This window comes from Trichosurus vulpecula, chromosome 5 (assembly GCF_011100635.1).
Source record: "Trichosurus vulpecula isolate mTriVul1 chromosome 5, mTriVul1.pri, whole genome shotgun sequence".
Lineage (NCBI taxonomy): Eukaryota > Metazoa > Chordata > Mammalia > Diprotodontia > Phalangeridae > Trichosurus > Trichosurus vulpecula.
The window spans coordinates 250,286,485-250,314,470 of NC_050577.1; the positions used below are offsets into that span (position 1 = coordinate 250,286,485).

General features: G+C 38.2%; 1 protein-coding gene across 2 annotated transcripts; it reads right to left on the reverse strand.

Moving 5' to 3' along the window:
- Window positions 1-5,519: 5,519 nt before the first annotated feature.
- YEATS4 (YEATS domain containing 4) lies at window positions 5,520-27,945 on the reverse strand. Of its 2 annotated transcripts, XM_036761583.1 has the most exons (8): window positions 27,575-27,945; window positions 24,534-24,653; window positions 17,810-17,876; window positions 17,623-17,717; window positions 15,144-15,236; window positions 14,978-15,065; window positions 9,105-9,290; window positions 5,520-6,829 (listed from the first exon to the last, which is right to left on the reverse strand). In XM_036761583.1, exons 1-7 carry the CDS (start codon window positions 27,623-27,625, stop codon window positions 9,121-9,123), a joined length of 684 nt encoding a protein of 227 aa, XP_036617478.1. In that variant the 5' UTR covers window positions 27,626-27,945; the 3' UTR covers window positions 5,520-6,829; window positions 9,105-9,120. The 2 variants fall into 2 exon arrangements, with proteins under 2 accessions (XP_036617478.1, XP_036617477.1); XM_036761582.1 differs by lacking the exon at window positions 9,105-9,290 and having other exon boundaries at window positions 27,575-27,941.
- Between the last annotated feature and the right edge of the window lie 41 nt (window positions 27,946-27,986).

Below are 27,986 nucleotides of genomic sequence, written 5' to 3' on the forward strand. Positions count from 1 at the left end.
CTCATCCATAAGCCTCTTTCATTGGCCAGAAGGCTCATTGATTAAATCCAGGGCTATTTATTCCCCTGCATTCTGTATCCTAGAATTAGCAGGCCAGGCATTCCTGGACAACACTAAAGAACGTTATCTTATGTGGTACACATTATAGTATTCTTTCAGTGTACACTTTGATCAGTATTTCTCTAACAGTTTCAGTAAGTGTCTAGCATCAGAGGCATTATTACAAAGTATAGAGTGTGGATAAAGGAGTTTACAAAAAACAGTGGTTTTTTTTTTCAGTTAAATAAATAAATTACCACACTTTATTTAAAAAAAGAAAACTAGCTTAGAGAAAGAATATATTTTCTCTAACAAATCTGTTTCTCAGACCTTCTGTTGAAAAAATAGAGGCCTTGAGGCCAGTCCTATACCCGATTCCTAGGAAACATCCTGGTCTAAACATGACTATATTTAAAAGGTCTGAGATTGTAAAAAGAGTAATATCTGCTGGGTTTGTAGAATTAGTAAGCCTTAATTAGTAGCTTAAAGCGTCTTCCTTTCTTTGCTAAAGCTTTACAGAAAGGCATGGGATAACCACTCTGTATACTACTAAGTGCTCTCTCTCTCCCGGAGGTCCATGTCTTATCAATTTTTGTGTAATAGAGTAGTAGAGTTCAGCAAAACTAAACAAAGTATCAAAAAAAGACAGAGATTCCATTCAATGTTCTCTACTGATAATCTCTTACCTCTATAAGGAAACAGGGGGAAGTATCATGTACTTTCTTTGGGGCCAAGGTTGGTTATTATAATTCTGTAGCATTGTATTTTGATTGTTTTTTTTAATTTATATTGCTGTAGTCATATATGCCTTGCTGGTTTTGTTTACTTCACTCGGCCTCCATTCATACAAGTCTTCGATGATTTTGTGTATTCATATATCCATCATTTTTCCAGTACAGTAATATTCGATTATATGTATACCACAATTTGCATGAGGAAATGGAGATGATTTTTGGCACTCCAAGCAACGTTTAGAACTTAGCTCATTATTCTGTAGCGTGATAAGAAAAAAAAATTCCTTAAAAAACTAAATCGGGTTCCTCTTTAAGCTAACAAGCACCACACGAAACACATTAGTTCACGAATGAGAAACCTAACCTTTCTTTCTTAATGTCCTAAGACACAGGCTTAATAATTTGAATATAAAATCAATTGGACTATTACTCTAGGTTAAAACTCCATTTGCTATCTAGGGGGAAAATAATCTCACACTGATATCTGCATTGGCAATAAGACATCTAGTCGAAAGCCATCACCCTGTAGGTGATATGGTTTTTTAGGTTAAGTTAAATGAACCACAAAAAGACAAAGATAATAAGTAATATAATATTATAATTTAATAATTACAGGAGACTTTAATGTTCTTTTTTCAGAGCTAGCATAATCTATCCAGAAAGATAAATAACAATTAAAAAAAACCCCTCCAAACTTCTGGAGAAGGTAGATCTGAAAGACTTATATCTTCTGAATTAAAGAATATTCATACATTTCAGCACCACATGGCACCTTTTCAAAAATATACCATGTACTAGGACAGAGAAATTATAAATAAATTTAATATAATATGACTTGCTCTGCCCCACTCTCTTGGGGCCAGGCTTATTATAATACATCAGGATGCTCTCTCTGGGTCTTCTCTCTGCTGGGCCAGTTGCCCAGCAGGTTTTGCTTGTTTCATTCTGCTACGCCTCTGCTACTCCCGCCTTCTTTTTTTCTTGGGCTGTTCTTTGCTGCCACCTGCTGGCTATCCTGTGGAGTTCTCAGTTGAGGTAATGCTCTTTTCCCGTAAGTGGGCTTTGCCATTTCTCTTTTAGCTTAGAGCCCCAAAGTTAAGCTATAGTCTTTTAGAAAGGTGAGACCTAACACATCTAGTCAACAGATTAGGGGAAAGTAACTTTCACTCCCTTCTTCTTCCTGACCACTCCTTTTCAGTCTTCTTTGGGATCTTCATATAAATCATGCCTTGTAACTGTAGGTGTTCCTCAAGGTATGTCTGTTGCCTTCTTCCCTTCTCTTCTGACTTACTTCACTTGGTGATCTCATCAAAGTCCATGGATTTTATTACCATTTCTATGCTGATAATTCTTGAATCTACCTTTCCCGTTCCACTCGCTGACCTCTAATCTCACTTCTCCAACTGCCTTTCAGACATCTTGAGCTGGATTTCTAGTAGACATCTTAAACTCACTATGTCTAAAACAGAACTCATTATCTTTTCCCCCAAACCCTCTCCCACTCTCTTACCTTCCCTTTTACTGTAGAGGGTGACCCGATCCTCAGTGCTGGTGGTGCAGAGGATAGAGTGCTGGTCCTTACTTACTAGTTGTGTGACCCTGGGCAAGACACTTAACTACTGTTTGCCTGTTTCCTCAAATGAAAAGTAGGGATAATAGTAGCATCTACCTCACAGGGTTATTCTAAGGCTCAAATGAAATATTTATAAAAATACTCAGCACAGTGTCTGGCATATAGCAGGTGCTACATAAATGTTTATTCCCTTTCCCCTCTTCTAATGTCATCTTTAAGAACTTTCAGCAGAGGTCTGGCTTGGTTACATCAACACCGAGGCCTCAGATTCAACAGCACATTTGGTTGGCAAAGTGTGAAATGAGACAACTCCTTTTGTAGCAGCTTAGAATTAGAAACCGAGGGGATGCTCATCACTTGGGGAATGGCCGAACAAGTTATGATATATAAATGTGTTGGAACACGTGCTGTGAGAAATAATGAAGGATGGATGAAGGGGTTGGTTTCAAAAAAACCTGGGAAGACCTATATGAATTGCATGCAAAGTGAAGTGAGAAGAACCAGAACAATCTAGATGATGACAGCAATATGGTAAAGGTAATCAGCTTTACCTCAGCATCTCTGATCAACATAAAGACCAACCATAATTCCAAAGGACTCATGATGAATCATGCTATCCTCCAGAAGGAGGGAGCTAATGGACCCAAGTGCAGATCGAAGCACACGTTCTTTTCTTAAACAAACAAAAATTGGGTGTGGTGGTGGGGCATGGCTAATTGCATGACTATACATATTTGTAATGGGTTTGTTTTTCTTACCTCCTCAATAGATAGGGGAAGGAGAGGGGAGAGCAAGATAATTCAGAACTGAAAATAAAATTGGATTAAAAAAAAAAGTCGAGGGAGATACTTTCACTGCTGTTCTGCAGTGAATTCAGCGGGTGGTGCAGCCGATACTCTGCAACTTTCCTCAGTGGGACTTTGGTGTTCGTTCATCTTTTTCTTTTCCAGAGGGCAACCACAGTGGCTTTTTTCTTCTATAAGGGACTGCATATTTGACTGTGATAGGGTAATATCCCCCAAAGTCCCTCACGTGTGTTGGAAAGGTTTCTGCCACTAAATGGTACCAAGTCATACCAATAACATCAGGGAAAATGTTTGCATCTGATCAGTTTTTAGTACAACACTCAGTGGGTCATACTTTACTTCCATTGTCATATACTTTCCCATCATGAGTGGAATGCAAAATGACAAAATGCTGACTAACAGGGCATTTTAAAAAGAATCTTTCAGTTTTTAAATATCCTGTGACTTTAGGGGAAATTTTAGTTGAACTACATATTTGAAATATCTGATTACATAGAAGCTAATACTTTCATAATCTAATTATTAAAAATAAGCTAGCAAGAGTTTAGTCTGTTTTGTTCTAATGCCACCTGGTGTTTGTATTTAATACAATCTAAAACGTTACTACAATTATTTAACCCCTGAAGGTGTAAGAAGCACTTATGTATGAGTCACTAATTTTAAAAAATGCAGCACTTTGAAGATGAGCATTAAGACGGTGAAGTCTGTAGTTTAATAAAAACCTGAATCTACCAAGCTTTCATTTCATTTTATACTGTGCATGTATGGAACAGAATGCTGAAAAAGGATCTACACACACACAAGGAGAAAGCTTGCAACGTCAGTGTATATAATGGAAGTTTAGAAAACAGGTAAGAACAGAAGGTGGCATGTTACGTTGACCTTAAAGGGATTCACAGATGGGCTGGAAAAATCAAGGAATGTCATTTGTAGTTGAACTCTGGTTTGCAAAAGCACCAGTAGACTCATGGGTCTGTCCAATGTCTTTCTCTCCAAACTCATCCTTCCAGGTACTCCTATCCTTCCAGGCTTGCTGTATCTTTTACTTTTCCTTCTTCCTTCACCCTGGATACCCCATCCATTGCTCAATCTCAGTTTCTACCTCAACATCTCTCCCACCCCACTCATGAGACACTGAGACTACTTCAATAGCTTTCCCATTGATCTCTTTTCCTCATCTCTCCCACCTTAATCTATCTTACACAGTTACCAAAGTAATTTAATTTAAAAAAGGTCTGATTGCATCACTCCCCTACTCAATATACAGTGACTCTGCCAAAGGAGGAAATATACATTTTTTTTGGCTTTTAAAGCTCTCAACAACCTGGCTCCAACCTTCTTTCCAGCCTTGTTATATCACTCCCCTTCCTGTACAATAGTCTAGCCAAGCTGGACCTCTTTTGGTTTCTCATATAACACCCTCTTTCAGGGGCCTGCCCTGACAGTGACAGAATTCCATGCCTAGAATCCCACCTCTCTTCCCCTTTTCCCCCTCACAATTTAGCTCAAGCTCTACCTTTTACATGAAGTCCTTCCTGTGACCAGCTTTTGGGTGACCTCTCCTTCCAAAACTTGCCTTGTATTTAATATTTTGTATGTATTTGTGCACATGTTGCCTTGGGGCAGTGGTAATATGTAAGAAGGGGGTTGAGCAATAGAAAAGATCAGGTATACAATATACAGGGGCCACTTAGTGGCACAGTGGATAGAGTGCAGGGCCAGGAGTCAGGAAGACTCCTCTTCCTGAGTTCAAATATGGCCTCAGGCACTTAGTAGCTGTGTGACCCTGAGCAAGTCACTTAACCCTGTTTGCCTCAGTTTCCTCATCTGTAAAATGAGCTGGAGAAGGAAATGGCAAACAAGTCCAGTACCTTTGCCAAGAAAACCCGAAATGGGGTCACAAAGAGTCAGACACAACTGAAAAACACATTGTTTTCCCCAGTGGAATATAAGATTTTTGACAGCAGGAATGGTTTCCTTTTTTTTTTTTTTAAATATCTCTAGTGCCTGGGCATCATGCCTAGCACCTGGCAGTAAGTGCTCAACAGTGCCTCATGGATTGATAAGAAGCCTCAAGAACCTAGCAAGTACACATTTCTTAACTTCATTTGAATTGGAACATGACATTTTGTTTCTTTTCAATGGCTATTATAAAAAGTGGGTGGATTCTTGGTTCTGCTACTCATAAGGTACTTGTTTGACGCATGGCTTCTCTAGGTCTGTTTTTTCATTTGCAAAAATGAAGGGGATGACCTAGACAATCTAAGGTATATGCCAGATCTAAAAATTCCCATTCTAAACTATGACATTACAAAAGCTTTGGATAATCACTTAAAGTAGTATATTTAGTAAAATAGTCATTCACAATTTTAAATTAACCCATCAAGATTTATTTCATCTTCAAATATTTATTTACAAACTATATTCAAACATGGAAATATGTTCTTCAGCTTCCCAAGATTATGCCTAAATAAGAAGCACTATGGCCTAGTGGATAGAGTTGGACTCAGAGCTAGCAAGGCTCAAGTTAAAGTTCCTTCTCTGACACACACTGGCTGTGATCCTAGGCAAGTTGCTTAACCTCTCAGTGCTCTAGGCAACTCTCAGATATAAATTGCAGAGGATGCCTACCTGCATTGGCAGAAGTTTCCTAACCAGGGAGCTCCCAATACCAATGAAATAGCAGGTGCAGTCCTTATTCCCTAAATGGGAACCAACACAGTGACAATTCCTTGAAGAGATTCCTGCCATTCTGCATCGTCTTAACTGTCTTAACCCGTGAGACAGAATACAAAGACTCCCCTCAAAACCTAGGACGTGAGAAAAAGTAAACATTCAACATTGTCCACTGGGAATGAACATTTTCCCAGGTGTCCCTGATGCTGTACGGTTTACATTAGCAAGGTCCTTCAATGTACTTCAAAAAGCCCCTTCATGTCCATTACTGATCCACGGGTGGCCAATGTGGTTCCACAGTTTTTGATGTTTTAAGTCCACACAGGCTTCACATGGAGGGATCACTGCAGGTGAGGAAAAGTTCATGTCTGTGGTGACCTCTGTGGCACATACAAAATAGGCTTGAGCCTACTGAATGCAGTAAAATGGGTAAGTCCATTTTTTCAAACCCTAATTCTACATTCTGAAAAAATATAAAATTTGTGCAAAAGCTATACCTTACAGTGAAAATTTCTCACAGGAAGTTATCAAGCTTTATACACAATGCAATTAAAAACAACAACAATAATAAAGAAGAGGTTGTGCTTGAAGTCATAGAAATGCCCTCAGTGGATTAGCAAAATGCCTGTACAGTGCGTTCTATAATTACATATGCAGATTTTACATTCAAATTCTTTAAGAGGTACAAATCCTTGGAGTCTTTGCTAAGAAGCCTAAGATAGACAACTATGCCTGGAGTTCCTTTGAGAAACATAATAGCACTTACTCCATTTCACAAAATCCACTTGATTTTCAGTGGCTTCCCTACTAAGTCCTTGTGGGATTTTTTTTTTATATCTCTTTAGTCTGATCATCTTCTTCAAGCTTCCTGATTTCATTTTTTAAACAATTGATAGTTTCACGACTTGCTTTTAACCTCTCTTTAAGTTCAGCAATTTCAAAACTTGTTTTTTTCTTGGCAGCTTCTAATTTTTCCCTGGTTTTTACTTCAAGTTCAGCAACTAGGAAGAAAAAAAAATGATAAATCATTTTCTTATTTTCATGTAAAAACACCTTCAATATACGTGTCATATGATTTTAGCACTATTTTCAGGTAAGTTTTTGATAATCTTTAGCAAACATGGAAAATCAACTCTTAAGTTTTATCTCACACCCAACAAACAAGCAAAGAGCCAAATGATGGGAATAGTCAATATTAGAGGGGCTGTGGGAAGACAAGTGCATTTATACATTGTTGGTGGAGCTGTGAACTGGTCCAGCTGTTCTGGTAAATTATTTAGAATCATGCAAAGAGAATGGCTAACATGTCCATATTCCCTGACTTAGAGATTCCACTTTGACCTCTCTAAGGGGGTCTATAACAAAAGAAAGGGCCCAAATACACCCAAGTATTTATAACAGCAACCTTTGTGGTAGCAAAGAACTAGAAACAAAACTAATGCCTGCCAACTAGAAAATGGCTAACAAAACTGTGGATCATGAATGTAATAGAATATTATTGTGTTCTAAGTAGTGAACATAAGGCATGTAAAAGATTTATATGAACTGGAGAAAAGTAAAATAAGCAAAACTAGGCAAAAAATATACAATGACAAGAAAAGAGTAACAGAAAGAACAAGGAAACGTAAATGAATGCTACCAAATTATGATGGTCAAGCTTGGCCCCAAAGGAAATATGACATCTCAATCCACTTCCATAAAGAGGCGGAGTGCCACTGAGGGTGGAAATACTGTATATAATGTCAGACTTTTTGATATGTTGTTTAGTTTTGCAAAACTTTTTTTCCTTTAAATTTTCTTATGAATGAATACAAAAGCATTTGTTAAGGGCATACTATGTACAAAGAATCGTGCTATTAGGGATATAAACAGAAAAGCAAGACAATCCCCGCTCTCAGGGAGCTCACAATCTAACGAGGAAGATAAAACATATTGTAAGGGATGCTCTTCTGGCAGGGGATGTAAGCAATGATATGGTAGGAAGTGTAGGTGATATAAAAACAAGAGCTATAAAGAAAAAAATTATTTAAAAACAAGAAACAAAGAGAACGCACACAAGGTAGGGGAAGTTAATGTCACATCAAGCAATCTGAACTCAAAGTATTTATAATATTTCCATAGCTGTATAAGGATATCAGACTTAACATGTTATACTATACATTTGAGAGCTTGTGTTGTAAAAAGCTCAAATTTCACCTAATTACAGGATTTTAGGGCTGGAACAAACCTCTCAGCCACCTAATCCAACCCATACACAAAAAGAATTCTCACACTGACATACGTCAGAGGTCATGTCTAGGCTTTGTCTGAAGACGTGTAAGGTGAGATGTTTATCCCACCTCAAGATAATTTTTGGACAATTCTGTTGGGGAGTTTTTCTAGACTTCAAATCTAAATTTGTCTCTGCAACTTCCATCCATTGCTCCTGGTTGAGCCCTTTGGAGCCAAAGAAAATAATACTCTGCAAGACCTCCCTTCAGATAATTGTTCTTCTTATGATTGACTGAAGGTCGTCCTTCACCATCACGGATGCTGTATTCTGGACCCTAGAATTTGTCACAGTTTATTTTAAAAACCATGGTGCCTAGAAATGAACACAATACCAGAAAAGCTCTGGCAAGGGCAGAATATAGTGAGACTAATGCACTCCCATTCTAGGAAGTTAGGCCCCTCTTGATAGAGCCTGAAATTGCATTAACTTTTTGGGTTGTGACATCAAATTGCTGACTCTTACCGAGCTGGTGTTGTAGCACACTAAAAAAATCCCTTTCTTCAGAACTGTTGTTAATCAGAGCCTCCCCCATATTATACTTATAAAGTTGATTCTTTTTCATACTGAAGTATGAGACATTACATTTATTTCTATGGAATTCCATCTTGTTAGATTCAGCCCAATGCTCTAGCCTATCAAGATCCTGTTGGATTCTGACTCTGTTAACTATCCCTCCCAGCTAAAATTTGATAAGTCTTTTACCTAAGTCATTGATAAACTTGTTAAGCAGCACAGGATCAAGCATGGACTGCTGGGGCTTCTTGACTAAAATCTAGGTAAACTATATGGAGTATTCCCCTCATCTATTAACCTAGATATGCTCTAAATCCTCTGTAATTATATTCTATATTCTCTAAATACATTCATATATTTGTAATTAAGCAATAAGGTAAAAAGTTTAGCACATATAACTAAGTAATGCTTAGCTAGATACATACCTAGTACTCTATACTGAAATTTTCATAATTGAATCCATTATACTATTAAAGATATATATGACATACCTGTGCACATAGTACTTTAAACAGTAAACATTCCATTGTAACCAAAGATATAAAGCTTCTTCCACTCCAGAACTGCACAAGAAGTCAGACAGAAGCCTTCTGGCAATAGGTAAGGAGGTTCCTCCAGCAAAGCCAGTGTCAGCCTAACCTGAGATAGGTCTGGCATAACTTGCAGGGCTCTTCTGACTACATAAACAAGAGAAGACGGTTCCCCTAAGAAAGGCCCAGAGTAGACTAGGGAGTAGCAATATAGGAGACACAGACGAGATGAAGGAATGATAATTTAAGAGTCATTGCATTCCTTGAAAAATCCTGAATAAAAAAGCCCCTAACAAAAACAAATATGGGATCATATATGCTATTTCTAGAAAACTGCCCAGATCTATTCAAACCAGAGGGGCAAAGTGGTAACAAAAGAATTAACCTATAAATTCCTGAAAAGGACTCCAAAAGAAAGTCTCAGGAACATCAAAGTCAAAATACTGAGCTTTTACATCAAAGAAAAAAATATTATGAGAATCTAAAAAGCAGCTCTGTTAAATCAAATATGAAGGAGCTAGTCAGGATCACATAAGACTTCTACCATATATGAGAGCTTATATAGCTTCTACTATATATGAGAGATCTTGGAATGAGATATTTCAGAAGGCAAAGACAGTGCTACAACCAAGAAGAATTTAACCTCTAAGGCAAGGAATAGATCATTAATATAGCACAGAGTCAGAGTTGAGTAGAAACTCTGAAATACAAAGGAATGGATCTAAGGCAAGGAATGGAGCATTAATAAAGAACAGAGGATTTTCAAGTATTTTTGATGAAAATATCAGAGTTGAGTAGAAACTCTGAAATACAAACATAAGAGTCTAGAAGAGCAACTGCAAGGGACTATATGATGATGTACTGCTAATACTCTAAGAGAGATATGAACAAGTGCCCTTTCAGAACCTTAATGTCTTCAAAGGGTCCTAATAGCTCTGTTGTGAGGGTTTGAAGAGGGGAAAGGGAAATAGAAGGTAAAAGGAGGTTATAGGAATGTAAAGCTTGTTATTCTCCCAAGTTGGTTGGTATATATGAGAAGAAAACCATACAGACATGGAGTACCAGATGAAACTCATTCTCATCTGAACAAAAGAGGGCTTCTGAACACACACATACACACACACACACACACACACACACACACACACAGAAAGAGATTATCATTGACATACCTAGAACTCTATAAACGACGACAATAAAACAAGCAGGGATGGGGGTGGTGGTGGTGTAGTTTGGTATAATATCTGGTATTGTTCTTATTCTTTTTACTTAACTCTCCTAAGCAAAACAATCTCCTGATCTTTATGGAAGAGATTAAAAGGAAATGGGAGTAGGGGGAAGGAAGATGCAACTGTGAGGCAGAGTAAAGTGAGTGACAGTCATGCCAAAAAAAGGAGAAGCCACTGAAACATTTTAAAAAATGAACAGGAAAGAACAGAATGATGTTCAGAAGGAGGCACAAATAAGAACAATTTTGTTTCTATGATTTGTTCTTTGACCCACTCATTCTTTAGGATTAAATTATTTAGTTTCCAATTAATTTTTAATATCTCTTTCTATGGGCCTTTATTAAATGTAATGTTTATTGCATCATCATGATCTGATAAAGATGCATTTAATATTTCTGCCTTCGAGTGTGAGGTTTTTATGCCCAAATACAAGGTCAATTTTTGTGTACAGTGCCATATACCACTGAGAAAAAGGTATATATTCCTTTTTTCCACAGATCTATCATACCTAACTTTTCTAAAATTCTATACACCTCCTTAACTTTTCTTGTTTATTTTGTGGTTAGATTTAGCTAGTTCTGAGAGGGGAAAGTTGAAGTCCCCCACTAGTATAGTTTTACTATTTCCTCCTGCAATTCATTTAACGTTCCTTTAGAAATCTGGATGCTCTGCCATTTGGTACATTTGTTTTATATTGACATTACTTCATGTCTATGGTATCTTTTACCAACATGTAGTTTCCTTCCTTGTCTCTTAATTAGATCTATTTTTGCTTTTGCTTTGTCTGAAATCATGATTGCTACCTTTTTTTACTTCAGCTGTAGCATAATATATTCTGCTCTAGCTGTTTACCTTTACTCTATCTCTCTGCTTCAAGTATGTTTCTTGTAACAACATATTGTAGATTCTATTTTTTATCCACTTTGCTATCTGCTTCCATTTTACGGGAGAGTTCATCCCATTCACAGTTATGATTACTATTTTCCTCCATCCTGTTTTTCCCACTTATACTTTTCACCCTCTCTCTTTCACCCTGTCCCTCCTAACTAATGTTTTGCTTCTGCTCACTGCCTCTCTCCATCTGTCCCCCTTTCTATCAGGGCCATCTCCCTTTTCTTGTTCCCCTCCTATTTCCTTACAGGACAGGCTTGTGCAACCTGGGGCCCACCAAAGGATTTTGGGCAGCCTGTGAAAACATGTTTCCTCTACACTTTTCACAGGCTGACCAAAATCCTTTGGTGGGCCCCAGGTTGTGCAGGCCTACCATAGTGTCCTATAGATAGATTTCTGTCACCAACTGAGTGTGTTCTCTCTTTGAGCTAAATCTGATGAGATAAGGTTTAAACAATGCTCACTTCCCCTACCTTCTTTCTCTCCACTAGGTCTTTCATACCTCTTCATGTGATATAATTTACCCCACTGAAGCAGAATAATTTAGAAAGTAATGAATTTACTACATATTTTTCCCCTATGGATGAATATTCATATTGAAGTTGCATCTTAATCCAACACAGTCTCAACAGACTCCAGTCTTAAAGATTTTTGCCTTAAGGGATTAATATATAATATCTAAAGAGTTGGTGATCTTTTAGCCTGTAATTAGCCAGTGTTTTTTTGGTTTTTGTTTGAACATGGTCAAATAGCTCATCCTTCTTACAACAAAAAACTTTCCTTGGTCTGGACGAGTTCTTAGATCCTTCAGCTCTGTGGTGAGTCACTGCTATTTGAGAATAGCAAAGGATGTAGTCACAGACCTAGAGATTTCCAGTGAGGTTGATTTATCAATAAGATTGGTCACAATTCATCAAAATGACTTCCTACTTCCTTAATAATAAATGGCTTCAACTGCTATGCCTCTGCTGTTAACAGTCAGTATCTTCCTTGTCAGGCGCTGTTTGAGGTCAAATTGACCATTTTCTGGCATCTGCAGGGTCTCTTCCTGTGTGTACAATCTCTTCTTTATGTGGACTTTTCTTTTCTTCACCTTTTTTTTTTGGATATGAGCCAGTGACTTCTTATAGAAGGTTACTTTTCATAACTGGGTAGTATTGGCTTTCCTAGAGATTGTCTAGTCTAGTCTCCACTTAACTAGTGAGAAGCCCCAGTCTGCTCTAGTGCTGTTGGCCCCTGTGACAAGGAGATAAAGTTCCCAGGACTAGGCCCCCCACCCTAATACACTTTTAAAAAAGCTATAGTCATATGAAATGGAAATTCATATGGAAATTCAAATTCTTTTTTCTGTTTAAATTCAAAATTTTTAAAGTTTGAAAAAACTCTGGAGAGAAAAACACAACCAAACACCATTATACTCCTATTCCTGAGCTGCAGATAATCATGCTGAATGGGCCCGCTATAAATTTATGCCATCTAACCTCAACCTGGCTTTCCTTGGTGAATGGGAATTCTAATCAGCAATTATCTTTCAATCTCTTCACAGAGATCATTCCAAACCTTCTCAACCTTTCCTCCTCTTAACAGTGACCTCACCGACTACTTTGCTGAGAAGTTCTGGGTCATGTAAAGGGAATTTCTTCAACTCCCTTAATTCTTGCAGACGTTAATGGATTTATCTGTACCCTGGATGCCACCTCCTCCATCACCTTACTTTATTAGAAGTCATTCCATTTTGTCTCATGCATTTTCAGTCTCCTCTATTCCACTGGGCTCTTTCCCTCAGCTTACAAGCATGCTCTGGTCTCCTTACCTTTGCTTCTCCCAACTCCTCAAGCTATCGTTTCCCTTCTCTTTTCTGCCTCATTCTTAGAAAGAGTACCCTATACTTGCTGCTTCTATTTTTTTACTACTCACTTACTGTCCAACTCCTTGTAACCTAGCTTTTGCCCACACCACCCTACTGAAATAAAACTACTTCTACGACTCTTATCAAATTCAATGGTCTTTCTTCTGTCGTCATCCTGCTTGACTTCTTATTGGCATAAGACAATGTGGACTGTTTCCTTTCCTTGGTTCCCATGACTCTACATGCTTTTCCTTCGGATTCTCTCTCCTCTCTTTTACTGGCTCATCTTCCTCTTGGCTCTTAAACATGAGTTTACTCAAGTTCTGTCATAAGTCTCTCCTCTGGGGCATCTATCCACTAGCACGGTTTTGATCCTTCTATCCAGACAAGTCACACATCCTTACTTCCACCTCAGCACTTGTCTAGGCACTAGTGCTGTATTTTCAGCTGCCTCCTGGCTCTCTCCACCAGGATGTCCTGCCAGCACCTCAAACTCAGGATGTCGAAACTGAGGCCTCCTATGTTCTTTCCCCAACTTCTCTATTTCTTTTAATGGCACCCCCACCCTATCTAGTATGCCAGGCTCCTAATAATAAGTTAAGACATCTCCTTCTCCTTTACCCCACACAAAACCAATCAGTTGCCAAATCTTATTTATGCCTCGGCCCCTCCTTTCACTCCCACTGCAACTCCCTTGGTTTTAGGTCTTCTGCTGACTAAAGTCTCCCCCTTTCTCAAACCATCTTCTGTAAGTAATCTTCAGGCACCATTATTTAAATGCCTATTGAATCAGATATATACTTCTGACTGACATTCAAGGCCTTCCACAACCTACTCCAACCTATCTTTACAGCTTTATTTCATATTATTTTCCTTGAAGTGTTCTACATTGCAAATGAACTGAATTATTCTCCATCACTCGATCTCTTTCTGTTTAGATGAACACAACTTGAGAAGTCATAATTGAAATAGCATTTAAGGTAAAGGCTTTTTGCTATGAACAGACTTACTGAAGAGGTGGATGTTCATCCACATGGGAAAGAAGTTAGACTTTGAAATATTCTGGTTATGTTGATGATTCAGAAAGGAAATGACCCATAATCTAAACAACACCTTTCACATTCGTAGCACTTTTTAATATTTCAAGGTAATCTCACACAAATATAATCTCACTTTATCCTCACAAGTAGGCAGAACAAGTATAATCATCTCTATCTTGCAGATCAGGAAATAAAAGCACAAAAGTGGTTAAATGACTTATTCAAGGTCAAGGCAGAAATGAGACTAGAACCCACATCTTCTAATTCCTAGTCCCGTGTTCTTTCATGTTAATATATATAAAGATAGAACCAATTTTGTACATTGGAATAAATTTTAATCTCACATTTTTACAATTCTCAAATGCAAATTTCCCCAAACTACATGACAACTGATATAGATGAAAAAAAAATGCTCTTGTCTGTTCATAGGACAGAAAATTATAATTTTGCAGGTTTAATTTCTTTCCACAAGAACTTTGAAATACATATTGAAATATAACATATGTTAAGGTGAGGAGAGGTCATCAAAATCTATGTTAACAAAAGATAAATTAAACAGAAAAAGCAGGATGGAAATCTCAAGAATGTGTTGTGTGAATCTGACTTTTTGATATCTAAAAGTAGCACTACTGCGGGAGACATTCAGAATATACTTTGCTGCATCTTAACACTCACATAATTTACTTTTTTTATTTTATTTTTTATATAATTTACCTTAAATGAAAGCTTTTTTATTAGCAATAATGACATCATGTAGCCTTTTCACCATCACAAAATACAGTTCCATGATAATGTATGTAAACTGTTATGTATTTTAACACTTACATTCTGTTTCATGCTTATAGGCTCCTAAGGTTAGCTGGCGAGATGTTGTTAATAACTGCTGCATCATTGCTGTTGGATCTTGAAATATCTAGAAACAATAAAAAACAAGATTTAAAGTCTTTCCCTTAAAAAATGATTTGAGATCTCATTTAAAAAAAATTCTTACCATTTCATCATAGAACTCAGAAACCACAGTCTTTTTCCCCAGCATTGCATTGGTGTCTGACTGAAAAAGCTTTAATAAGTGATAAAGTGTTACCTATAAATAAAAATAGATGACACGTAAGTCTATTTTCCATTATCATCACAAAACATTTGTCAGTCACATGACTGTACTAAGCAGAGATAGTTTAACAATAACATGTTCATTGTAGAACTTTAGGGTTGACAACTGCTTTACATACATTTTAAAAATATGATCCCCATAACAACCCTCTAAGTTAGGTGTTATTATAATCTTTATTTTATAGATGAGGAAACTGAGGCTGAGAGAGGGTAAATGACCTACCCAACATCACTACAGCTGGTGTCTGAAGTAGGATGTGAATTCAGCTCTTCCCATTCCCATGCCTACAATGCTCTCCCTCCTCATTCTGCTTCCTATCTTCTCAGGCTTCCTTTAATACTCAGCTCAAATCCTACCTTTGCTTGATGCCTTACCTGATCCTCTCCTGCTACTGCTACTACTTGCTTCCCCCTGACACAGACAGACAGACAGAGACAGACACACACACACTCACTCCTCCCATATACATATGAATACACAGACATCTATATTATGTATATATACACACATATATCTATATATATGTATATAAGGCATATGCATATGCCTATGTACATGTATGTATACACACATATTTATGCACACACATAATATAACAGCTACATGTTGTGCCTCTATTAGAATGTCAACTTCTCGAGAGCAGGGATAATTTTTTTTGGTTTTTTTTTTTAGCACAATGCCTGGGCACAGAGTAAACGATTAATAAATGCTTACTGAATGATTAATTCAACTGACTAGGTGTCTTAACACTAAGTCCAATGGTCTATATGTCAAACCATGCTGAATTCTGGACTTTGTTTCACTGACTTAGTGAAAGAAAACACCTAAGGTCTTTATGTAGTTTCCCCACCTTTTAAAGAGGGTTACAGCGACCCTTTCCTATTATGAAGAGATGGGACAGAATCAGTAATGAATGGTCTGTTAAAGCCCTTTCAACTCTGAAGAAGTTAAAGTAAACTAGTAAAGATTATTATTGCTTTCAATCCCTTTGCCTTCAAAAAGACAAAATCACATCAATTGGTGATGGCAATTTCATAATGTTAAATCTACTGTTAGATAAATAATTTCATAATAATAATAATTAACATTATATAGTGCCTACTATGTACCAGGCACTGTGCTAAGGGCTTTACACGTATTACTTTTTATCTTCCTAACAACCCTGTGAGCAAGAAGCTATTATTATCCCCATTTTGCAGATGAGGAAACTAAGGCACATATCAGTTAAATGACCTAAGGTCTCAGAGCCTAAGGCTGGATTTGACCTTCCAAACTCCAAGTGGGGCTCTATTCACTGTTCTATCAGCTGCCCCAAAATAGATTTATAAAATTCCACACTACCAAACGGTTTTCTTTTTTGAGCAAACCAACCAGGAATATTGGGGAAAGCTGCGTAAAAGTGAAATGTCTTTTACACATTGTGTGTGATGCTCAAGCCTACAGGTAATTAAGCATATAACAAATGCTAATAAAATAAAAATGTGCTTAAAATGAACAATTAATACGTCTATAAGGAACAGGCGCAGATGAAAATGTGTTTAAAATGAACAATTAATACTCCTATAAAGAACAGGGGTGGCAAAGCTGATCTGTTCTGGTCAAGCAGGTGACTGTGCCAGAGGTACTTATGACCAGTCACAACAGTGACCATAAGTTTGAAACTATCAATAATTAGTAATGGAAAAATACTAAGACCAAGTAATCATATCATTAACTTGATGCTGATGCTAATAAGATGTTAGGGTTGGCATCAAGTGAAAATCATTAAAAATCTTATTTTTAACTCTAGTCTATGGGCTAAATTATTTGCTTACTCCAGAAAGAGAGACATATATTAGTTCATACAAAGTTAAGGGGGAATACAACACACACACACAACACACACACACCCATCATCTTCATTGCCAAATATATTACTTCCCCATGAAACAAAAGTGAACAAGAGAACCAGTTCAGCAAAACTACACAACAGACACTAACCGAGTCTGACAGCGTATGCAATGTCCAACAAGAATGCTTAATAATATGGCAGAACATTTCTTCAGTAGATAGAAAATGGTTAAGTATTTGTCAGCAATATTGTGGAAGTACCTGAATTAAGAGGGGGGAAGTTGGTCTAGATCACATCTAAACCATTTTTGTATGATGTTTATTATTTTGGAACTTATTTTATGCCTCTAATTTAAAAAAAATTAATATTTTATTTCCTGCCCAATTACATGTAAAAACAATTTTTACATTCTTCCCTCCCTCCCCCAAATTTTGAGTTCCAAATTCTCTCCCTCTGCCAGAAGGCAATCAATTTGATATAGTTTATGCATGTGTAGTCATTATGCCAAAATTTTTAAAGGTTACTTACAGGTCTTTCGTTAGGATCAATGAAAAATATTTTGATGATTATTTCAAATTCACCCCAACCTGTTTCTGTAATCTCATATGGTGGCTTAGTAACAACTGAAAAGAAAAATAACAACATAAATACAAACAACTGCTTTTTATTTTATTTTAAAAAATACTTTATAAATTAACTAGTCAAAATAACACACCTCTTAAAGGATTACCATAACTTTCGTGCAATTTAAACTGGATTTTCTTCACATATGCTGACATATCCTAAAATACAAGCACAATGACAGATTATGTTCTACCATCCTGCAAATTAAAAGTACTAAGGGAATAGTAAACTGCACAGGTAATATTTTAATTAAAAAAAAAAAGTTGAGTGCCTCCAAATATTTTTAGTTTGAAAACTCAATTATTTTTAATTGTATAGTAAAGTTGGTGGTAAATATTTCTGCATCCTACACAGAATCAGCTCCCAATTAATCTATTTCAAAGTCCAGATTTATTCCTAGAAAAGGGCTGTTGACTAGAGTTTTTCCAAAGGAAAAACATAGCAAAAATGGGGCATTATGTCCCTTACCAGGGGCCTGAGGCTTAGCTTTTTGTAGAAATGACCATAAACATCATATTTAATCATCTAGAAACAAAATAAATGTATAGTATAAGACTTGCCAAAGTAAAATATGACTAGATTAAACATTAGATTAAACTAGATTAAAATCTTACAGAGAGGCAAATTTTGGCTCAAGGAGGAAAAATATAGTGCTGCCTCAGTAATTTCCTTATCTTTGGAAATCTTTTTGTGGAGGTTGGATTTGTGGATTTTTTGTGATTTAGCTATCTAGGTTTGGTTGAGATATCTGCGTTCTACCCCAACTCTAAGATTCCATCATCCCAAATCACTTGTTGCTTTAGTCCTTGGGTTTCTTACCTATACGTTGTGTGGTATAAAGGAAACTTCAATTAACTGGGGAGATAGGAAAACTGGATTCTAGTCTGAGCTCTCCCACTAACTAACTATGTGATTCCGAACAAGGTCTTTCCATTGCTATAGGCCCCAGCCTCTTCACTTAAAAAGTGAGGAGTTTGGACAAAGTAAGCTGTTAAGATCTCTTGCAGCAATAATATTCCAAGTCCACGAGAGACATGAAACTATTTTTAATGATATAACATTACAGCATACTGTACAAAGCTCTTAATGTCTTCATAATTTCTACTTTACTTTTATACAATAAATCAAGTCAAAGAACACCACCAATGTCATATAATTCAGGTGGATTTAACTAGGTAAACAGTAACAGGCATTTGTAAGGGGACTTCTGGGGAAACTTGAGGCACCTGATAACTTGAGAAACACCTGTGGATTGCTGCTTTCTTTTTCTTATGGTAAATTTTCTAGTGCCAAGAACAGCTATTAGAGATCAAACTGTTCAGGTCATTCTGTTCCCTTATAAACAGAAGGCCTTTCTGTTTTCTTGGGCTGCTATCAATTAGCTCCAAATCCTGTTATATTAGACATATTTGGTCTTTAAAAGGGATGAACCAAATCTTTTTTGCACTCACCATCTTTGATCCCTCACTGCACTGTTGCTTCCAACTCGAAGGCATACACCCCACTTGAGTGGGGTCATGAGTCTACAAAACTAAGTCTTTCCATTTTAGCCACAAATCCTGTACTTTTCCTAATAATGGTGTATTTCAATTTTCCCTAGAACGCAGCCTTTTACTTTATTTGCCCTATTAAGTATGCTTAAGGATACTATGTGACTATAAACCAAACTATCTTCTAACAAATATACTGGAACTTAGAAGAAATCCAAATGAATGCTGTTCTTCAAAGTATCTTACAGTTTAGGCTGTAAGCCACTGACTCAAATGGAGCAGCTATTGTTCAAAACAATTTTGAAAATTCCTCTTTAAGAACTGTCTCCTGAAGTAATTCATAAGGCCCAGCTTGCTTCATGGACCTTTTGCAATTTCCCACTGTACTCTTCAATCAATTTAAGTGGCCTGGATTTAATCACAGGACTTTTATTATAGCTATTTATGCGCTTTTCTCATTCCCCTTCGATTCTGCAAGCCCCAGGAGGGCAGGGACTGTGTGTGTGGTCTTTATGTACACAAGACCTAGCTAGCATAATGCCCTGGACACAGTAGATTCCTGATAACTGCTGGCTGAATCCTTCCATCCCTGTGACATTAGGTTAGCTTCTCTTCCCTGCCATTTCCCTTGCATTGGAGTAAACTTCCCACTAACCTTGAAGATCATGACTATAAAAAGCATGGAAGCAAGCACCCTAGGGATAGACAGATTAGCTTCTTCATGGAATTTCACTTATGCATTACTTTCCTATGACTATTTTTGTTAATGGCTTTTAGGGGAGTCAGCTATGACTCTTTATCCTCATGCCCTATTACAAGTGAAATGTAATTGAGTCTATCTCCACAACTGTTATGGCATCTAGATTCTCCTTCTCAATGCCACCAGTCTAGTGCAGGTTCTTATTCTCCCCTGCCTGGATACTGCAGTAGTATCTTACCTGCTCCCTGCTCTAATCTACCCTTTATACCCCTGCCAGGGCAACCTTGCTAATACTTCACTATGATCACTTAATTCTCCTGTTCAGAAAACCTGCAGCGGCTTTCCACCGCCCAAAGAACAAACTCTTAAGGCTGGCACTCAACACCCTCGGTCTGGTTCTAACCACTCCTTCCCAGCCTAATCTAACAATATTTCCATTACTACAGTCTATGTTGCAGGCAAAATGAACCAGTCACAAGCTCTGACCATCGTTCTGCCCTGCCCTATCTCCTTCCTTTCGCTCATCTCATCCCCAGGCCTAGAAGGGTCTCTCTTCAGGGGGCCCTGATGAAATATTTCCCTTTTTTGAAGCTTCTCTGTTCCTCTCAGTTGGCTGCACTTTGCATGAGCCCTTGCCCTGCCACTTACTGTCTAATCTGTACTAAATTTATCGCTGTACATGACTGTAAACTTGAGAACACTAACCATGTCTGATTCCTTTTTTGTATTTTAAATGCCTAGCACAACTGGCTTCCAAAGTCCTTCATAACCTAGGCCCTGCTCTTACCGTTCCAGTCTTTTTACACTTTACACCCTGACACATCCTCTTTGATTCAGGGACAATGGCTTCCTGGATGTTCCAGAAACAATACACTCCAGTTCTAGGCATTTTCTCTGGCTGTCCTCCATGCAGCTTCCTTTAAATCTTAACTAAAATCCCACCTTCTACAGGAAGCCTTCCCCTCAGCTCCTCTTAACTGCAGTGCCTTTCCTCTGTTATTTCCAAGTTATCCTGAATTTAGCCTGTTTGTACATATTTGTTTCTTGTCTCTTCCATTCTTTTGCCGATTTTTATATCCCCAGAGCTTAGCATAGTAATTACACACAGTGGCTCTTAATATTTACTGACCAACATAACTGGTTCTAAAATAAGCATTTACTGAATTTAAATGCATCATTGTAGACATTAGGGCAACATGACTGCTTGAATAGTTTCAGATGAGACCAGTTTTCACACATGTACTACAATAGAGATCTCAAATAAGCACCATATTGAATAGTGATCAAGAAATTAAAAGAGTAACTAAGAGAAGTGCCTCCATCTGGTCCAGGATTACACAAAAAAGAACCTAGAAGCCTGTGGGTGTTGTAAAAGAATTTCCACCGGCAAGTCAGCGTATATGCAGGAGAACAATACAGAAGCCTGTAATTATGCTCTTGAGAAGCTCCAGTGGCCCTTGGAACAGCAGTCCTAAGACCAGGAAGCACCATGGTGGCATTCTGACAGCAAATTCAGGGCACAGAGTGCTCACAAGTGGGACTCCTCAGGGCACTAGAAGTTTGTGGCATTAGCACAGACTACAGAAAGTGGATACAAGGAAACTGAGGTCAGGACCACAGGGTGCCTGCCCACCCTAACCAAGAGTTCAGGAGAGTAACTCCACAACAACTACAAGCAGAGCCTCAGAGAAAAAAACTGTCTTGGATATAAGGACTACAAGAGTACCTCGGAGAAATGAAGTGAGATAAAAAATTAACTGAAACAAGGGCTGTGGAATAAAGAATTGAGAGATGAATACATAAATTAGAACAGAAGATCTTTTCCCACCAAGAGATCCCAGGAAAATTAATAGACTTGAAAACAAGGAGTACTTTTTGCCTTTCTTTGAATACTCAATGCTTAGCAGCTTGTTGGCTGACTGAATCAAACAGAAATCAATGATTCCATGACACAGCCAATAATATTAGAACAAAGTCAAAAGATTGAAAAAATATTAAAAAGTTATCTACAATTTTTAAAAAGCCTGGAATACAAGGAAGATAATTTAAGAATCTTAACCTTCCTGAAAACCATGATCAATTTAAAAAAAAAGCTTAGATTCCATATTTCAAGAAATTATGAATGAAATAGCCCAAACCTATTAAAGCCAGGAGACAAAGTAAAAACAGAAAGAATTAAATCACTTCCTAAAAGAAATCTCAAAAGGAAAATTCCCAGAAATTCAGAGTTTCCAAATTAAACAAAAATTACTGTGACCATCTGAAAAGAAAGAATTCAAGTACCATGGAACCACAGTCAGTATTGCATAGAACTTTGCAGCTGTTACTCCAGTGGAGAAGAAATCTTAAAATACGTTCCAAAAGGCAAAAGATAAATGCATAAAACCAAGGATTAACTGCAGGTGCAAAATTAAATATAACTCTACACAGTAGGGGAAAAATCGACCTTTTAATAGAGCAGGGGACTTTTCAAGCATCCTTTGTGGGGAAAAACCCAAAACAATGTATCCCTCTGTCATTAAATTGTCAGCTTCTCAAGGGCAGGGACTATCTTTTGCCTCTCTTTGTATTTCCTGTGCTTAGCACAATGACTGGCAAACAGTAAGTGACCATGACGACTGACTGGGGCAGGATTCCAAAGACTCCAAGCACTGGAGGTAAGGACGCATTAATTTAACAAAATCTCCCAGGTAAACTGGAAAGCAGACTGGCAGCAATTTGATTAAAACTAACATCTAATACAATATAGCCCTAGTTCCAAGTAGATACATAACCTAGAAATAAAAAGTCACATCACAAACAAATTAAGGAAGTATGGAAACAGATACTTTTCACAAATATGGATGGGGGAGCAGATGCTTTTTCACAGATACAGATGGAGAAAGAGTTCCTGACCAAACAAGGGCCAGAGAAGATCACAGGAGATAAAATGAACACTTCTGATTACATAAAATTGAAACACTTCAGTACAAGCAAAATTAAAGTGGGCTGAATTAGAAGGAAAACCGTTAACTAGGGGAAAAAAATCTTTACAGTAAATTTCTGATAAAGGCCACTATACATAGGGAACTGATTTAAATGTGTAAGAAGGACAACCATTCCACCATTCTCTTGAACATGCTTACTTGTTAGCAAGGACTTTTTTTTTTTTAATTAAGGGTGGGAGGTCAGAAGGGAGAAGTGAGTGAGCTAGCTAGTGATAGTGATGTTCCACCTCCCAGAGGCAATTTTTTTAAATGTAGAGAACAGAAGAGAGTTCAGAGGGAGCCAAGTAGGACAACTTTGAAACTAGCATTCTGAATTATATATCTAAAAACCAAAACAAAATAAAGACATTCATAATGATTAGTGGTTTCATATACAATCGTCTTATTCTGTTCTTTGTATATGGAAGCATTCATGTTTACTAACATAAAATTCAAAGTACCAAAAAAATTAATTAAAATTCATCTTAAGTGTTACAAATTTGTAATATGCTGTAATGGCAAGCAAATTGGGACTTATTGCTGCTTTTTTCTTTTGGAGTGCTTCTCAGCACTAAGCCAAGCAAGTCACTGAGCCTTGCCTTTGATTGAATCAAGAGTCTTTGATGACCTGCTTAAGTCACAAGAAAGCCTAAGTCATGTGAGTTGAGTCACATGGCTGTCATGTCCTCTGACCCTGAAGAAGTATATATATATATATACTCTGAAGTTAGCATTTTGCCTGGGGGCTCACTCATTGGAGAGTGTTTGTGCAATTTGGCCAGATGAGACTCTGGATAGCCGTTAAGGAGTCCCAAGGCTTTGAAAACCCAGATGTTGGTGTTTCTCTCTCTGGTAACTATATATGTATTATTATGGAGAGACAGAAGCCCTGTCTGCTGACCTGTGTTATTTGCTCTGTTTATACATAATTTCTGTTTGTGTTTTCTCTGAAGTTGAGGGTGCTAACTTTTTCCCCTGAACTAATTATATATACATAAGCACACACATACATGTATGTGTGTATGTGTGTGTGTGTGTGTGTGTGTTTAATTAAAGTGAGATTGTAAACCCCTGAAAGTTGCTTTCCTTAGAAAAGCAGATCAAAGAACTTGTGCTAGCAGCCCTCCCATGTGCTGGTGTTATTGGCAATATTGTTACATATGGATATAAATCAATAAATATCATCATAAAGGAAAATAACAAAGTTGAAGACTGTGTATAATTTTACTAATGTGGGCACATTTTAAACTTTTATTGCTTCTACCATCCTAACTTTACATTTGTAGAAATTTAGTATTTCAAAATCGTTTCCCAATGTAAGACTGAAGCCACTGTTTTAAGAATTACATTACTATACAAATAATACCTTACTATATTTATTTTATGTAAGACCTCTGCAGGAATGGAATACTTTCCAAAGCCCAATTTTTAGGTTAATACAATATCTGCAAGCATTTTTCTTATAGTCAGTGGCAACAGTCACACAAGTGATGGCATCATAATGTTTGGGTAAGTTAAAAAATGTCCTCCCATGAAAACGGCACACTCAAGATATATGACCTTAAGAACTGTATTATGCTTTCTTTGAGTCATTTCAATGAAAATAAATTTAGAAAAACTGTTACAATTGTTTATAAAAGACAAAAATATTTCCCCTACCTCATTCCTGTATGGCTTTACATATACCGTCCACTGATGAGTATGACCATCTTCTTCTCTTTTCTTTCCAAAATAACGAGCAACATTACCATAAACTATAGGTTTAACGATAGTAACCCCCTAAAAGAGAAATTATTTTAAAACTCACTAAACACTATATTATGACTCAGAAACTAATAGAAGACAAAAGTCTTAACAATTTACTATAGCTGCCAGGGGGCCAATAATTCAATGGTAACATTTTCATTTCCTTATAGCATATTAGTATAGTAATATAGTAGAGTTTTGGATTAATTTATAAATATCTATAATGCACAAAGTTAGACATCACACCATATATAGCTTTTTCTGGAAAATGTTATAATTGTGCAAAACGCTTTGAATGTAAATAGGAATACTTATTTAACTGGTTACCTTTTAAATTCTTTGATGCTATTTTACTATTACTTGCCAGTCCCAACTAATTCAATTGTAAATAGGAATAATTTTGCTTGTGAAATTGTTAGACAATGAAAATGTGTGGAAGGTTTTCTTCCACCAAAACTTTAACAACAAAGGCAGCAGGAGGCAGCTAGGCAACACAGTGGCTGAAGTGCTGGACTTGGAATCATGAAGAACCAAGTCAAATCTAGCCTTAGATGCTTGGTAGCTGTGTGATTTTTGGGCAAGATCCCTCTGTTTCAGTTTCTTCATCTGTAAAATAGTGATAATAGAACCTACCTCCCAGGGTTGTTGGAGGATAAAATAAAATGCAACACTATTTGCAAAGTACTTTGCAATTCTCTTTATGTTTATTCTGTATATTCTTGTGAAACAGATTTATAGACTTGGAGCTGGAAGGGACCTTTGTTATCATTGTTCAGTCGAGTCTGACTCTTTGTGACCCCATTTGGGTTTTCTTGGCAAAGATTCTGGAGTGATCTGCCATTTCCTTTTCCAGCTCATTTTACAGATGAGGAAACTGAGGCAAACAGGGTTAAGTGATTTGCTCAGGGTTGCCCAGCTAGTAAGTGTCTCAGACTGGATTTGAACTCATGAAGATGAGTCTTCCTGATTGCAGACAGGGCACTCAATCTACTGCACCACCTAGCTGTTGAACGGAGCTCAGAGGCTGTCAAATTCTACTCCTTTGTTGTTGTTGATTGTCCTTTGTTCTCCAAGATGGCCATGACATCAGGGAGGTGATGCCATGATAAGCAAGTGAATTGGATTTATCTGAGGGAGGGCTGTGCACAATCACCGGCCTCACTTTCTCCTCTGGAGACATCTGGGTCCAGTGGCCAGATATGGATCAGGATGACTAGAGATGGCCCCAGATATAGCTGGGAGATGTTGGTCCTTTTAAGTTAAGGTCTTTCCCAGGTCTCAGTTTGGCCTCCTACTCCTTTATTTTATAGATGAATGAATGAAGCATTTATTAAACGCTTACTACATGCTAAGTAAGTACTGGAAATACAAAGAGGAAAAGACTGTCCCTGATCTCAAGCCTGCTCACATTCTTTCTAGTTGGGGGAGTCAGCACAGTATGGAAATTTTACAACAGCTATAAATCCATGGTCCTTGATGTTAATGCCCCTTCATTAATGTCCATCTTTCCATTGGTAAGATATCAGTTTCTGATGTTGAACCATTTGACACTGCCAAGGACTTTGTTCTAATGAAGAAACTGAAGATGACTTAAAGTGACTGGTCTGGGGAGGCAGGGTTTGAACCCCAGTCTTCCTTTTCTCCCCAGTCCAGTCCTCTATCCACTGAACCTCCTATGTCTTCATTAACTGTTAAAATATACGGTATTCACTAGCAGTGTGACCCTGGGCAAGTTACTTAGCTTCTGCCTGCCTCTTGTTTCCTCCTCTGCAAATTGGGATTAACAATAGCTCCCTACCTCATTGAGTTGTCGGGAAGATCAGCAGAATTAACATACATAAAGCACTTTATAAATAATAATAAAAATAGTAAATGATAAATAAATGCTAGCTATTGTTAGTGTGTGAAGTAAATAAAATGTGAAGACTTCACAGGGGAGATACGTATAAATATATATACATACACACACACACACACACACACACACACACACAAAGAAATGTTTAAAAATCAAGAAATAGGGAAGTGAAAAAAAAAACATTCTGAGGCCGTGAGAGTCTGATGGCTCAGCCTCTAGGAAAGTTTACCCTGAAACTTTTTGTTCTTTCTTCTGGTTCTGGCTTAAAGATTTGCTCAGTAAGAATAGGGTCACTGTGACCTGCTTTCCTTTACTGTAAAAGTACTGTAAGAGAATGGAGCGGGTCTCCCCCTCCCCTTATCCTATTCTTTTTTAGATTTATAAATGTCACCTTAGTTGTAGTCATTAACTGAGGGAACGGGAATTGGAGTTTCTGTGCCTCAATTTCCCGGTTCTTTGTCTAGCTTTTGTGCTCAGATTGTAAGCCCACCTCCAGCCAATGGTGAGAAGGGTCAGAGGTGGGCGGGAATTCTCCTGTGTTAGGTATAATTATGGGTGCTTTGCCCCTTGTAAAGCGCCTCCTTTGCTGGTTCTGCTCTGTGCTAGTAGAGGACACCCAATTCTCAGGAATTTAATAAAATTTATTTCTGTTCCCACCCTGAGATGGCTCCTTATTATAAATTTAATTGGTGAGGATCTTTCATCCCACACAGTAATCAAAAAATAGGGTGTCCCCAAAGTCCAAGTGCAGTTGTCAGCACTGCTCGCTCTATACCAGCCCGTCCTTAGCGAGGGTTTTATTATATCTGTATCCTCAGCGCCCAGCACAAAGCTAGGCACAGAGCTGGCACCAAACGGATGCTTGATGATTGAAATGTCAGGGACCAGCGTCCCTAATAGCCCTTCCACACAGACTCAAGGAGCAAATAAAAAGGAAGGCAGGGGGAGGAGCCGGAGCAGTTGAACCGGAAGGAAAACAGCGGGGGCAGCTCGCGCCAAGCCCAGCTTCATTCTCACTTCCTTCCCCTCCCCCAACCCCTACCTGCTCCCGGTCGTTTTTCCGGCACCCCCTCCCCCACCTCCGGCCGACACCGACCTTCACTCTCCCGCCGGAGTCAGGCCCAAATTCGGCCATTCTCTTGAACATATTGCACCGGGGGAGAAGCCGCCGCTGCCACTGCTACCGCCGCCGCCGCCGGGGAGAGAGGGCCGGGGCCCCTCAGCGGCGCCGAGCGCTCCTCCCGCCCGGGCCTCGCCGCCTGCCTGGACCGAGAGGAGGCGAACTACCGGGGCCCGTGGGGCCGTGAGCCCGCCTGCTCCGCTGGGCAGCGTGCGTGAGGCCCATCCAGCCCCGCGAGAGCGGGAGGAGGAGGGGGGGAGAAGGAGGAGGAGGACGGAGCGGGCGAAGGGAACCGCGCGTGCCCAGGCGCGCGCCCTCCTACGGGTTCGCTGCGCCCCACTGCGGCTGCGCGGGCCGGCTGCGTCGGCGGAGTCATTGCGCTTGCGCG